This window comes from Kogia breviceps, chromosome 7 (genome assembly GCF_026419965.1).
Source record: "Kogia breviceps isolate mKogBre1 chromosome 7, mKogBre1 haplotype 1, whole genome shotgun sequence".
Lineage (NCBI taxonomy): Eukaryota > Metazoa > Chordata > Mammalia > Artiodactyla > Physeteridae > Kogia > Kogia breviceps.
This window is the reverse complement of record NC_081316.1, coordinates 15739889-15752433: the sequence shown is the minus strand read 5'-3', so window position 1 is coordinate 15752433 and position 12545 is coordinate 15739889. Positions and strand designations below refer to the sequence as shown.

General features: G+C 58.3%; 1 protein-coding gene across 1 annotated transcript; it reads left to right on the top strand.

Annotated features, from left to right (window-relative positions):
• Positions 1–6350: 6350 nt before the first annotated feature.
• On the top strand, positions 6351–11544 carry SLC25A45 (solute carrier family 25 member 45). Its single transcript, XM_059069247.2, is given in 8 exon segments — positions 6351–6445; positions 7838–7881; positions 8044–8100; positions 8102–8116; positions 8440–8625; positions 10863–10940; positions 10943–11123; positions 11276–11544. Coding segments are annotated over 8 exon segments (867 nt in total). The 5' UTR covers positions 6351–6408.
• Positions 11545–12545: the final 1001 nt, after the last annotated feature.

Below are 12545 nucleotides of genomic sequence, written 5' to 3'. Positions count from 1 at the left end.
CCCGGCCTCACGCCTCCAGCTGCTTGTGGCTGCGTTGCGAAACTACCTCGCCACCTGTTCAAATGACTGTGGGGCCAGTGGCGCACACACAAGGGTCCCGTGTGTTGGCCGGTAACAGGGTGTTGGCGAAGGTTCAAGGAAATCGGGAACGGGGGCGCGAGCTCTGGCGCTCAAACGCGTGTGACTTTGGGCCGGTCCCCTCACCTGTAAAAGGGAGATGCTTCGTGGGTGCGTATCATGGAGCCACACTGTGCTGGACGTTGGGTAGAGGTGACGCAAGCCGCCGCGTGTACTGCAGCGCCTCGAGTCCGTGAGGGTTGATAGGCTCTCCGCGGTGGTCAGGAGACAGGGTCCCTGTCCTGGCTCATCCTGGACAAGCCCCTTCGCCCTCCGGGCCTCAGTTCCCTCCTCTGTAAAATGAAGAGGTTGTACTCGATGACCTCCAGAGATCCTCAAATTACATGTCAGAAATCCAGGCTGGGCGCACCTGTTATTCCAGGGAGCAGTCACATGAGCCTTCACTATCTTGGACACACAACCTGGGACACCTTGTGTCGTTTGCAGGCTGGGAGAGGCATTGGGCCTCCGAAGAAGCAGGTGTGAAACCACTTATCCCCAGGGTCATGTCACTAACATGTATGTCCTGGCAAGGCCAGCATGTGTGTGCCTGAGGTGTAGAGGCGCCTCAGAGAGAAAAACAGGTCCATATGGCGCCTTCCTAAGCCAGAGTAGCCAGAGGTGGTTCTAAGTGACAGTAATGGGCCGGCGGATCAGGGGGGTGGGGGGTGGGGGGTGGGGGTGGGGGGGAGGTAGAGGGCTCGCCCTGCCCTGATTCCAGCGCCTTGGAAGGCAGCTCCAGCTCCTAACCCAGTCCAAGTTTCCTCAATATTTGAACAGCTCTTTGCCTTCCCTGCGGGACCCATACTGCCCCCACAGTTGGCCCATCACATCATGTCTTCCCTCCCAGCGTGACCTGAGGACTCGGAAGCTCAGATGTGAGCGGTGGGAACGGCATCTCCCTCCAGGTTCTGAGCCCTGGGACGGGCCGCAGTGGCTTGGTGGCCTCCCTAAACCAGCGGGACTGAAGCGTGAACACAGGTCAGTGTGTTCAGTGCTTAGAGGGTGTGCCGCCGGGCTGGGGCAGGGGGTGGAGACCTGGGTGAGACGTGGCCCCTGCCCTCAGGGGTTTCACTGGGGAGTGGAGGGAGAGAGGAGAGGGAAAGAAGCCCAGGAGAGATGCATGTTTATTTATTTAATTCAATATTTATTTATTTGGCTCACAGCTGTGCCGTGAGGCATGCGGGATCTAGTTCCTTGACCAGGGATGGAACAAGGGCCCCCTGCATTGGGAGGGCGGAGTCTTAACCACTGGACCACCAGGGAATTCCCGAGAGATGCATGTTTAAAGCTACATAAGGTGACAGAATTGCCTTAAGAGCTATCAAACGTCACAAGCAGGAAGAGCAGCGTCCTCAATTCCTGAGCACCTACTGTATGCTGGGCCCTTTCCCGTGTGCATGTCATCCTCATGGACCTTGGGAGTGGAGATGAGAGCAATAGTAGCTGCCATTTGCGGAGCATATACAATGTGCCTGACCCTTTTCTAAGTGCTTTAATCTTTATAACGCACGAAGAGGTGAGTATCATATTTCCATTTTATGAGGAAACAGGATCAGAAAGGTTCAGTAACAAAGCTGACGTCTGGCAGTACGTGTGCTGGTGGTGAGGAGACTGGAACCCAGATCCAGCGAGGGGCGGCGCTGGAAGAGATTCCTGAAGCCATTCCAGGTAGCGGGAGGTGTGGGAGCATGGTTAGGACACCAGGGAAGCCCTGGGCCATCAGAGCACAGCAGGTGGGCAGGTGGGGTTGCACCGGGCAGGGTGGGGGCGGGCATGGGGTAGGGCTGTGGTGGGTTTAGCAGGCAGTGAGGCCATTTTGGAGGTCGTGAGCTACAGAATGTCAAGATCAGAGCTCTGCTCCGGCAGACAGAGAGGGTCAAGCTGGTGGAACTTGCTGGAGGATTGGAGAAGAGCTAGTCAGGGGGTGGGGCTGCCCTTCTGCCAGCCTCTGGGGAGTGGCAATGGATCTCCCTTAGAACTGGGGAGGTGTGGTGGGATTAGAGAAGAGAGTGGGACCCATTCTGAAGTGACAGAGCAGCCTGAAGGCCTTTAGAGCCAAGAGGCCTTTGACTCAGCAATCTGCTGGGCTGGTCCTTTACTTTTGCAAACAGTAAAGACCCACAGAGGGGTTACCCAGCATCACTCGGGAGACAATGAACTGCAGAACTAGGATAACAGCCCAGCCCTCTGCGAGAGACCAGTACTCAGGAAGGTCTTTGGGGGCAGCCCTGGGGGCCCTGGGCAGCTCTAGGGGGAGGGGGTCAGAGATGGAACCCCACTTCCTAGAACCTGTCCACCCGCGAGAATGCAGTGGGGGTGGACGTGTTCTGCTTTGGCGGGGGCGGGAGAAGCATCAGCAGGACTGGTCCTTGGACGTTCGATGGGCAACTAAGAGCTGTAAGAGATCTGGGGGGGGGGGCGGGTTGGGGGTATTTGGAGGACTTTACATTCTGTGGGGCCTGCTGGAGATGGGGACAGAGAATTGGAGACCCAGGGCTGGCTGCAGGGCAGCTCACTAATGCTGTTCCCTCACCTGTCCACTCATTCATTTCTCCTTCATTGCCTACGCTGTGCCACACACAGTTCTAAACCTTTAAGATAACATTTGTGGACAAAACAGCCAGAGATCCCTGCTCAGGCAGACAACAAGTTAATTGCATAGTGTGTCAGAAGGTGATGATGAGTGAAGGAAAAGGTTGGACCAGGGAAGGGACACCTGGAATGCTGGGCAGGTGGGGTAGATGGCGGTATTCAGCGAGCCAGTTAGGGCGGGCTCACTGCGCAGGCGATGTCTGAGCCCAGGCAAGAGGAGGCCGCCTGGAGGACAGAGCAGCCAGTGCTAGGGCCTGGGGGCGGGAGCCTGTTGGAAGAAGAGAAGGAAGGCAGGGTGGCCGGAGGAAGTCAGAGAGCAGGGGTGGCACCTCCAGGGCACCTGGAGCCTAGGAAGGCTTTGGTTTTTTGGGTTTTTTAATGGCGACGCGTGGCTTGCGGCATCTTAGTTCCTCAAGCGGGGATGGAACCCGTGCCCCCTGCAGTGGAAGCGTGGAGTCTTAACCACTGGACCGCCAGGGAGGTCCCGGGAAGGCTTTGGTTTTGACTCTGAGCAGGGTGTGGAGCAGGGGAGAGACCTGGTCTACTTCAGTTTCAACTGTGTCATCTGACTGCTGTGGAGGACAGACTGGAAGGGGAAGTGGGTGGCTGGGAGGGACAGGCTGGGGGCAGGGAGGCCAGCCGTGGACAGGAATCCAAGTGGAGGTGATGATGGCTGCAGGCCAGGGCAGTAGCAGTGGAGGAGGTGAGGCGGGGTTGGATTCGGAATCTGTTTAGAAGGTAATAGGAACGCAGTTTCCTCACGGAATGGTGGTGAGGTTGAGAGGAAGGGAGGGGTCAAGGCAACTCCAGGGGTTGGTGACACGTTTGGGGACTTCACAGCTTTCTCTGGGCAGTGGTGCCTGAGCCCCGGATCCCCGTGCCCCTGAGAGAAGACCCCCTCCTCCTCCACCCCACCCCAAGCCCCAACTTCCCAGCATTCCTGAGAATAGAAATCTGACGGAATATTTTATGGCTGTTGATGTGAAGAATGTGTTACATCTGTACGCCACCATTCTCTCCGCGTTTGCAGCCACACCTGCAGTCAGCACCTTGCCTGCATCCACGGGTCTGCCCCCTTGTCCTGACCCGTGTCCGGTAGCACGTGTGCCTCCCTCCCTGCCACCACATCTCCACCACTGCTGTCTCCCGGGCCTTACATCATAGGAATCAGCGTGAGGTTGCCAGAGAAAGTCAGAAACACGGCCCTGGATGATGTGGTCCTGAACGGGGACACTAACAAAAGAAATGCTCACATATTGAGGTGTGGGGAAGTCATGCTGGCTTATACCTGAGTTAGCTTGAATTTGATGCTAACTGGAACAGCCTGTTTGTGGCCCATCGAACATACACTGTACATCTGCTTTAATTATTAGAGAAAAGGGTACGTTGACCAGAAGAATGTCCACATTAAAAATAAAGATTAGGGACTTCCCTGGTGGTCCAGTGGCTAAGACTCCTCGCTTCCCATGCAGGGGGCCCGGGTTCGATCCCTGGTCAGGGAACTAAATCTCACATGCTGCAGTTAAGAGTTCACATGCCGCAACTAAAAATCCTGCAGGCTGCAACTAAGACCTAGCACAGCCAAATGAATAAATAAATAGAAGATTAAGTGCCTCTCTTCCTGGGACGCCAATGCTGGTGCTCCTTCGATGATAAGTCTCACTTACCAGGTGCCAAGGCCATACTGACTCTCTGTGTACATGCTGATCTGTATTTTTGAAACCATGAAGGAATGTATCCCTGACTTGTTTGATGTCCTTTGTTCTGACAAGGCATAAAACTGTGCTGAAAGCCATGCTTCTCCGGAGCAGTCCCTCAGAGTCATCTGAGAGGCTGTCTTCTGGGCTATAGTCCTCAGTTTGGCTCAAATAAAACTCTTTTCAATTCCTCTTATAGATTGTGTATTGATTATTATTATTATTATTATTTATTTTTTTTTTTTGGTACTTGGGCCTCTCACTGTTGTGGCCTCTCCCATTGTGGAGCACAGGTTCCAGACGCGCAGGCTCAGCGGCCATGGCTCACGGGCCCAGCAGCTGCGCAGCATGTGGGATCCTCCCGGACCAGGGCACGAACCCGTGTCCCCTGTATCGGCAGGCGGACTCCCAACCACTGCGCCACCAGGGAAGCCCAGTATTGATTATTTTCATAGACAACACCAACACCTGGAAACCCCCTTTAATGACCTCCAAAGCCTCCCAGATGACATGGGAGCAGAGAACCTCAAAGTGTGTGCCTGGCCACAGACCACCCGGCTGCCCGGGGCTGCTGAGACTGGAACCCGGTTTAGAAGATGCCAAAGCCTGTGCTGCTGCCACTCCACGTACACTGCCCCCCTTCTGGGGCAGAGAAAGATGACAGAGTAGGAAAAATAAAAGTACCAGACACTTAGCGGAAGACACAACAGGTGAGCAATCATCTGATTTATAAAAAGAGGCAACGAATTTTTTCTTAATTGAAGTATAGTTGATTTACAATGTTGTGTTAGTTTCTGGTGTACAGCAAAGTGACAACAAATGTTTAAATGATACAAAATAGCATTTTCAAAACAAAGAGTAACTGTATTTAACCATACTCAGCTCATAACAGAGCAAGAGGGTTAGTGGAATAATCATTCATGCTGGGACTTCCCTGGTGGCGCAGCGGTTAAGAATCCACCTGCCAATGCAGGGGACACGGGTTTGAGCCCTGGTCCGGGAAGATCCCACATGCCGCAGAGCAACAGAGCCCGTGTGCCACAACTACTGAGCCTGTGCTCTAGAGCCCACAAGCCACAACTACTGAGCCCGCGTGCCACAACTACTGAAGCCTGTGCGCCTAGAGCCCGTGCTCCGCAACAAGAGAAGCCACCGCAATGAGAAGCTCGCGCACCACAACGAAGAGTAGCCCCCGCTCACCGCAACTAGAGAAAGCCCGTGCGCAGCAACGAAGATCCAACGCAGCCAAAAATAAATAAATGTATTTTTAAAAAAATCATTCATGCTATAGCACTTGTTTAATGAACTGGCGACAGAGGAAGTTGGTCTAAGGAAGCAGAGAGGAAGGGAGGGGTTCAGGGCCCTGTCCTGTCAGTTTGTGTTGTTGTCCGAAGAGAAATGAGAAGTCATAGCCCGGTCACCCCCAGGCAGACAGACACACCACCCTTTATACCCCGAGTCTCCAGCCTTCCCCCAGGAAGAGGCATGGGGAGGGGAAGGCGGGTGAGGCTGTTTCTGACACATGCAGGGGAGTCAGTTGTAAACAATCCCTGGAGAAGGCGGCTTTGGGCCCCGGTGAGTCACTCCTCTCTGCTGGGCCTGCCTCCCCGTGGCCAGGCCCCACCGCTGCTGGCCTCACTTGGGCCGGGCGGGCTGATTCCTTAAACACTGGCTGACTGAGTCAGCCCTGGAGGGGTCCCACCAGGGCCTGAGCCCAGCTGCCAGCCCTAGTCACACTGTGAGGCCATTGCTGGCCGGCATGGGGGGTCAGGCCACCGTGGGCCATCCTCCCTGCCCTGTGAGATTTCACGCTCCACACAGCTCCAGGCCACCAGGCTGCCTGCGTTGGCTCCCTTCCCGTCCTGGTCTTGGCACTGGGCCCTCACCCAGGGTTAAACATTAGTAGCAGATTATCAGTCCAGGGTCAGGGGGAGGGTGGAATTACACTTTCACCAGCGTCCCCTCTGCTGGAGCCACCAGTGCCCGCCCCTGCCAGACAATGCCCGTGGAGGAGTTTGTGGCCGGCTGGATCTCTGGTGAGACACTTTTCTTCCTTCTGTCGTAGTAACCCCAATTACGGGTCATTTCCTGGGGAAGGTGGGTGACATAGGAGGAGCTGAAGCCCAAGTCCTGGTGGCCTTGGAGCACCCAGAGCCAGCCGTCCTGGAGCCTCCTGGGAGTTGCTGGAGAGGAGAGGAGAGGCGGGGGCTGCTGCCCAGTCCCAGGCTGCCCCCTCAACAACCTGGATACCTGCCAAGTGCCCAGGTGCCACGCTGAGCGCTCTCCCAGACTCACCTGCACTGCCGGAGCCACTCTCCAGGGCTCAGAAAGGAAGTTCACCTTGGACCTCACCTGCTCTCCTGCATTCCCCTTTGGGCCTCTGCCCTACCTGGCAACGTGCCCTGAGGTCAGCTGTGCTGTGGACCCAGTCCAGCATCCGGGTGACATTTCTCTCTGGAGAAAGAGACATCCGAACCTGCCTCCCAGGGCTGTGACCTCACCGAAAGCTTGGGGACCAGCGTCCGCTATGTAGGGCGGGACCAGGAGGTGGGGAGACGCTGGGGGCTGGGCCCTCCTCCCCTGGTGCCAGTAAAACTCCTCTAAGGGGTCCTCCCTGGTGGCTCAGTGGTTGAGAATCCTCCTGCCAATGCAGGGGACACGGGTTCGAGCCCTGGACCAGGAAGATCCCACATGCCGCGGAGCAACTAAGCCCGTGCGCCGCAACTACTGAGCCTGCGCTCTAGAGCCCGTGGGCCACAACTACTGAGCCCGGGAGCCACAACTACTGAAGCCCGCGCGCATAGAGCCCGTGCTCCGCAACAAGAGAAGCCACTGCAGTGAGAGGCCCGTGCACCGCAACGAAGGTAGCTTCCACTCACCGCAACTAGAGAAAAGCCAGTGTGCGTGCAGCAACAAAGACCCAACACAGCCAAAAACAAATAATTAAAAAATAAATTAATTTTTAAAAAAAGACTCCTTTAAGGGCCCCCAGCTCCGCACTGCTGGCTACGGGGCAGAGCGCTGGGAGGGCCGGTCCTGCACCAGGGCCCTGCCCTGGACAGCAGAAGGAGGGAGCAGAGCCGGCAGCGAGGCAGGAGCCCCGGAGTCCCCCAGTTACATAAGTCAGCAGGATGCTCGGGTGTCAGGTCTGGGCGAGGGCACCGGGTGCCTGGGGTTGGCTTCTCCCTCCTCCTGTGCGCCCTCCAGATAGGGCCAGGGTTCTCGCCGCTGTCCCCTGTCCCCACACCTTCCCAGCCCAGCGCCTGGAGTGGAGGAGGGTGCCAGGGGCAGCTGGCGTTTCTTTGGGGTCTGGCAGGCAAGCCCTGCCCCGCTTCCTCCTGCCTGAATCCCGCTCCCCTCTGGATACAAACTTGCTTCCTCGGCCTGGCCCGAGGGTCCTCACTCATAGCACCTTCTTGTCACCACAGGAGCTCTGGGCTTGGTCTTGGGACACCCCTCTGACACTGTAAAGGTGAGTCTAGGGGAGGCACCTGAGGAATGAAAGACGTCGCCTGAACCAGACCTCAGGGAGAGAGCAGGGCCTGGCTGACCGAGGCTCTCTCCCGCTTCTCCTGCCCTGCTGGCATCCCGCAGGATGCCCAGCCTGCCCACCTGCTCTGTCCTCCCTGTCCAGGTGAGGCTGCAGACCCAGACCACATACCGGGGCATCATGGATTGTATGGTCAAGACTTAACCGCCACGACTCGGTGGGTGGCCGGCTTTTGGGGGGGCTTTGGGGCGGGAGACCTCTGGGCAGTCGGTGCCAGCTTCCTTCTCCGCTCCCCGCCCACAGAGCTCTGCCCATGGAAGAGAGAAAGAAGACCCAAATCTGGGGCCACTGGGGGGCTGAGCAGTAGCTTAATGTCCCCAAAGCGGAGCTGAGGCCACCCCCAGCCTTAGCCTGCTTCCACCTCCCTGTGGCCAGGCCCAGGAGCAGTTTCCAGCCAGAGGAGGCCCTGCCAGGCCCAGAAAGGGCAAGGGTGAGGCTCCCACAGCACCCACCCAGCTAGCATCCCGTGTCTCTCTGCAGCTCCTGGGCTTCTTCAAGGGAATGAGCTTCCCCATCGCCAGCACAGCTGTGGTCAACTCTGTCCTGTTCGGGGTCTACAGCAACGCCCTGCTGGCACTGACAGCCGTCGCCCACCAGGAGCGGCGGGCCCAGCCGCCCAGCTATACGCACGTCTTCATAGCCAGCTGCACAGGGGGGTTCCTGCAGGCGAGGGGGCGGCACGGGGGCACGTGCACACCCTGGGGCAAGCGCACGCGCTCGTGGTCACATACACAGGCACAGGCACGGTGACGGCCAGTTCACTCCTTGCCCTCCCAGCCCCCTCTGGCGACCCCAGACCTTGCCGAGGGGAACACGAGTTGCTGTGGGAGAGTGGCCTGCTCCTGGCTGCTTCCCGTGACCCTGACTGGCTGAGCTGTGGCCTTCCAGGCTGCAGGTCTGGAGGGGAGGGTCATGGAGAACAGAGGGGGGCAAAAGGTAGAGAGAGCTGGGGTGGGGGGGAGACAGCGCCAAGAGGATGTGATGGAGAAGCAGTTGATGCCACCCTCTGAGGCTGGCAGGGTTTGCCCTCCTCTGGAGGGGTCTGCTTCCACCTGTGAGCCTCACCCGGGGCCTGTCCACAAATCTCGCTGGGAGAGGCTCAGGGTGTTATAATCATTAAGTGACTCTAATCATTTGGTTCTGGTCTTTGTTCTCAGCGCTTAAGGACTGGGCTTTCGAGGGGTGGGGTGCAGGGAAGAGGGGCCTCCAGGCACCAGGGGGATCCCCAGCTAAGTGAGGACCTGAGCTCAGAGGCAGAGGGCGTGCGCCTGGCTCCATCCCACAATCCAGCCCGTGCCCTAGGTCACCCTCTACTCGACACCTGCCCTGATGCTCCTGTACACATCCCAAGGCAGAGAGCAAGGACAAAGGACAGAGTTAGGAGCTCACTAAATGAATTCATCATTCATGAGGCCCCAAAGGCCCTGGCTTTGCTTCTGCCCCTCGTGTGGGGGTCATGCCTGCATATTTCCCAAGCCCTGAGACCTGCACCCCACAAAAAACAACGAAGAGAAGCAGCCCCCAGGCTAAGTGGCCTCAGTTAGGCTCAGCCGGGCCCAGCTCCTCCGTCCTCCTCCCCTCTGGCTCCTCGGAAAGCAGGACAGATGGCAGAACTGGGGCCTGTCGGGTCACTGATGACGATGGGGCCCAGGGACCAGCTGGAGCCCCGTTTGCCACCAAGCGCACGGCTCTGGTTAACAGGGTCTTGGAACGGACAGTGTATTTTCACGTGGAGGTGGCGAGGAAGACTAGCACGGGGCAGGGAGTGACAACCTCTTTTGTGTGCAAAAGTTGCTTGTGGCTCGGCTAAGGCTGACACCGCTGTACAGAGCAGCAGCATCTGATGTCCCCACTGCCCCTGTGGGCACAGGATGGGAAGGGGAGGGGCCGTAGCCCACCCAGCCATTTTCTCACCCCCAGGAGCAGCCCTCAGCTCAGCACTGCCCGCAGGCTCTGCTGGGAGGGTGCCATCAGGGCGCCATCTCACGGGGTGGGGGGGACCCCAGCCCACTGCCCTTCCTGCAGGGGAGGAAATAAGCAAACTGCCACCCTCCAAAGATCACCGGAGCCAACCGCCAGCCTCCACCGCCATCAGCCAGCTCCGGGGCTGAGGAACTGAGCTCGTGTACCTTCCACGAAAGAAAAAAGCCAAAAACCACATAAGTCCATAAATGATATGCTAACCTCAGCTTGGACCTCAATTCTCACCTGAACTTTCACAGCTGATCTTGACCTAGTTGTGTCCCTGACCCACACCTCGGCCCCTCCCCACAACCTCCCTCCACGTCCCCGGCACCAACATTACCCGGAATCTGTCCGGGTAATGTCCGCCCCAACCAGGTGATAAAGTTCAAGGATCCGCAGATCCCACCCTGTCACCCACCTTCTGCTGGGACACTAGTGCTTGGGGGTTTGTAAGAGGCACTTCTCCACCCAGGGGCCTCTGAGAGGTGTCCTGCAGGAGGTGGGGAAGGGGGAATCTATGAAGTTGAGGTGCCCTCCTTACCCCCTGGGGAGGGGTCAGTCCCCTGCTGTTTCGTGGGCACAGACTGAAAGACTGAATCCTTATTTTTGAACCTGAGCCACTGCAATGAAAGCGCCGAGTCCTAACCCCTGGACTGCCAGGGAGTTCTCTTTCTTAAGTACCTGTCTCAATTCCCTTTCTTGCATGCCAGCAAGTTCGGCCGAGGGGAGGGGCAGTGTCCCTTGCTGTCAGGGGCCTGATGCTAAGGGAGGGGGCACTGGCCCATTCCCCAGTGCGCGTGGGAGAGGCTGAGAGCGGGTGAGATTCTGAAGGAAGATTCTGCCCTGTCTGCCCACTGCCTTCCCCCCATTAAGATCAGAGGGGGGGACTGTTCCCGTCCAAAGCTCCACCCAAGCCCTTCCTGCTTCTCTCCCTACAGGCCTACTGCTTGGCCCCTCTTGACTTCATCAAAGTCTGGCTACAAAACGAGACAGAGCCCAAGGGGAAGTCAGGGAGCCCCCCCCACCCCAGTACCAGGGGCCCGTGCACTGCACGGCCTCCATCTTCCAGGCCGAGGGGCCCCGGGGGCTGTTCCGGGGAACCTGGGCCCTGACGCTGCGGGACAACCCCACCCTGGGAATCTATCTCGTCACCTATGAATGGCTGCGTCGCCAATTCACGCAGGATGGCCAGAACCCCAGTAAGTGAAGTGGCATGAGAGGGTGGAGGACAGAGAGGAGTGGGGGAGGGGAGCTGGGCGGAGCCCTGGAGGATGGGGAGGGAGCCCGCGGGTGTAGGAGGATGCCTCGGTCCTGGGTCTAACCCCCCTCACCCCCAGTTCCTCTACCCCAGGCTTGGGCACAGTGCTGGTGGCAGAGGCCTTTGCCTGTGTCACCTCCTGGGTCACAGCCACCCCCTTAGACGTGATCAAGTCCCGGATGCAGATGGCGCGGCCGAGGCAGAGGGTGCACCGGGGGCAGCTGGACGGCATGGTGAGCAGTGCCTGGTGGGAACAGCTGGACTTCTTCTTCCGGGGGCTCAGCATCAACTGTGCCCGTGCCTTTCCTGTCAACGCCGTCACCTTCGTCAGCTACGAGTACCTCCTCCACTCCCGGGCCTGAGCCTGGCTGGGTGACGAGCTCCCCAGTGAGACCACTGCCCACCTGCCCAGATTGGAGGCCAAGCTGAAAGCACCAGCTTGTGATTCTGGTGCGAGAGGCTGAGCCCCTCTTTATCAAGGCACCTCCAGCACGCAGAGGGGGCTGGGGAGACGCCTTGGGGAGCAGGAGGCCTGGAGACCTGGATGCCACCCAGATTCCAGGGCTGGCGTGGGCCTCCCAGCAGCATGTGCCTTCGTTCCTTTGCTTCCTGGGTCTGTGAAGTAAACTCACAGCCAGTGGCGCTGGTGACATTCCAGCCCGCACACTCGCAGAGCTTCTGCTTGGCTACCTGGTGCTGACCGCCTAGCTCCCGGGATTCCGGTGACACATCCTCACCTGCCTCCCCGTTCACTTCCTTTCAAACCTCTCCCCGCAGGACTTGAGGGTAGCCCGGTCTCCTCTAGTCCAGAATCCTTCAGTGGCTCCGTCACCCTCGGGAAAAAGCCCAAACTCCCCCTCCTCCTGGCCTCCCCTTCCCCCCAGCTTGCTTCTCCCTCAGTTCTCAGGCAGCCCAGTCCTGCTTGAGGTCCCTGAACAAGCTGTGCCCTCGCCTCCCACCTCGAAGGTCCGTTCCCTCTGGGCCAGCAGCGGGCAGTGCCTGCAGGGTGACCCCCATCCCTGGGGCTGAGCGGCTCCAACCCCGGCTGAGCACTGTCTCCTGGAGCCCTTCCTCAGCTCACCTCCTCCTGCCCGGAACTGACTCTGGGGTCTGCAGACCTCTCTGCTCGCCCCCATGCCTTGATCATAGCCCTCGCCTGTGCTTTATTATGGTTGTGGGTTTACTTCTCAGCTTCCCAGTTAGACTGGGTGCTCCCTGAGGTCAGGGCTCACACTTCTGATCGTTTCCCAGCACGGAGCCCAGTGCTCGAAGCAGCCCATTAAGTGCTTGTTAAATGAAGTGCACTTCCGACCTCTGGCCCCCGAATCCAATCACCACACCCCTGTCTCCATTGACAGGTTTG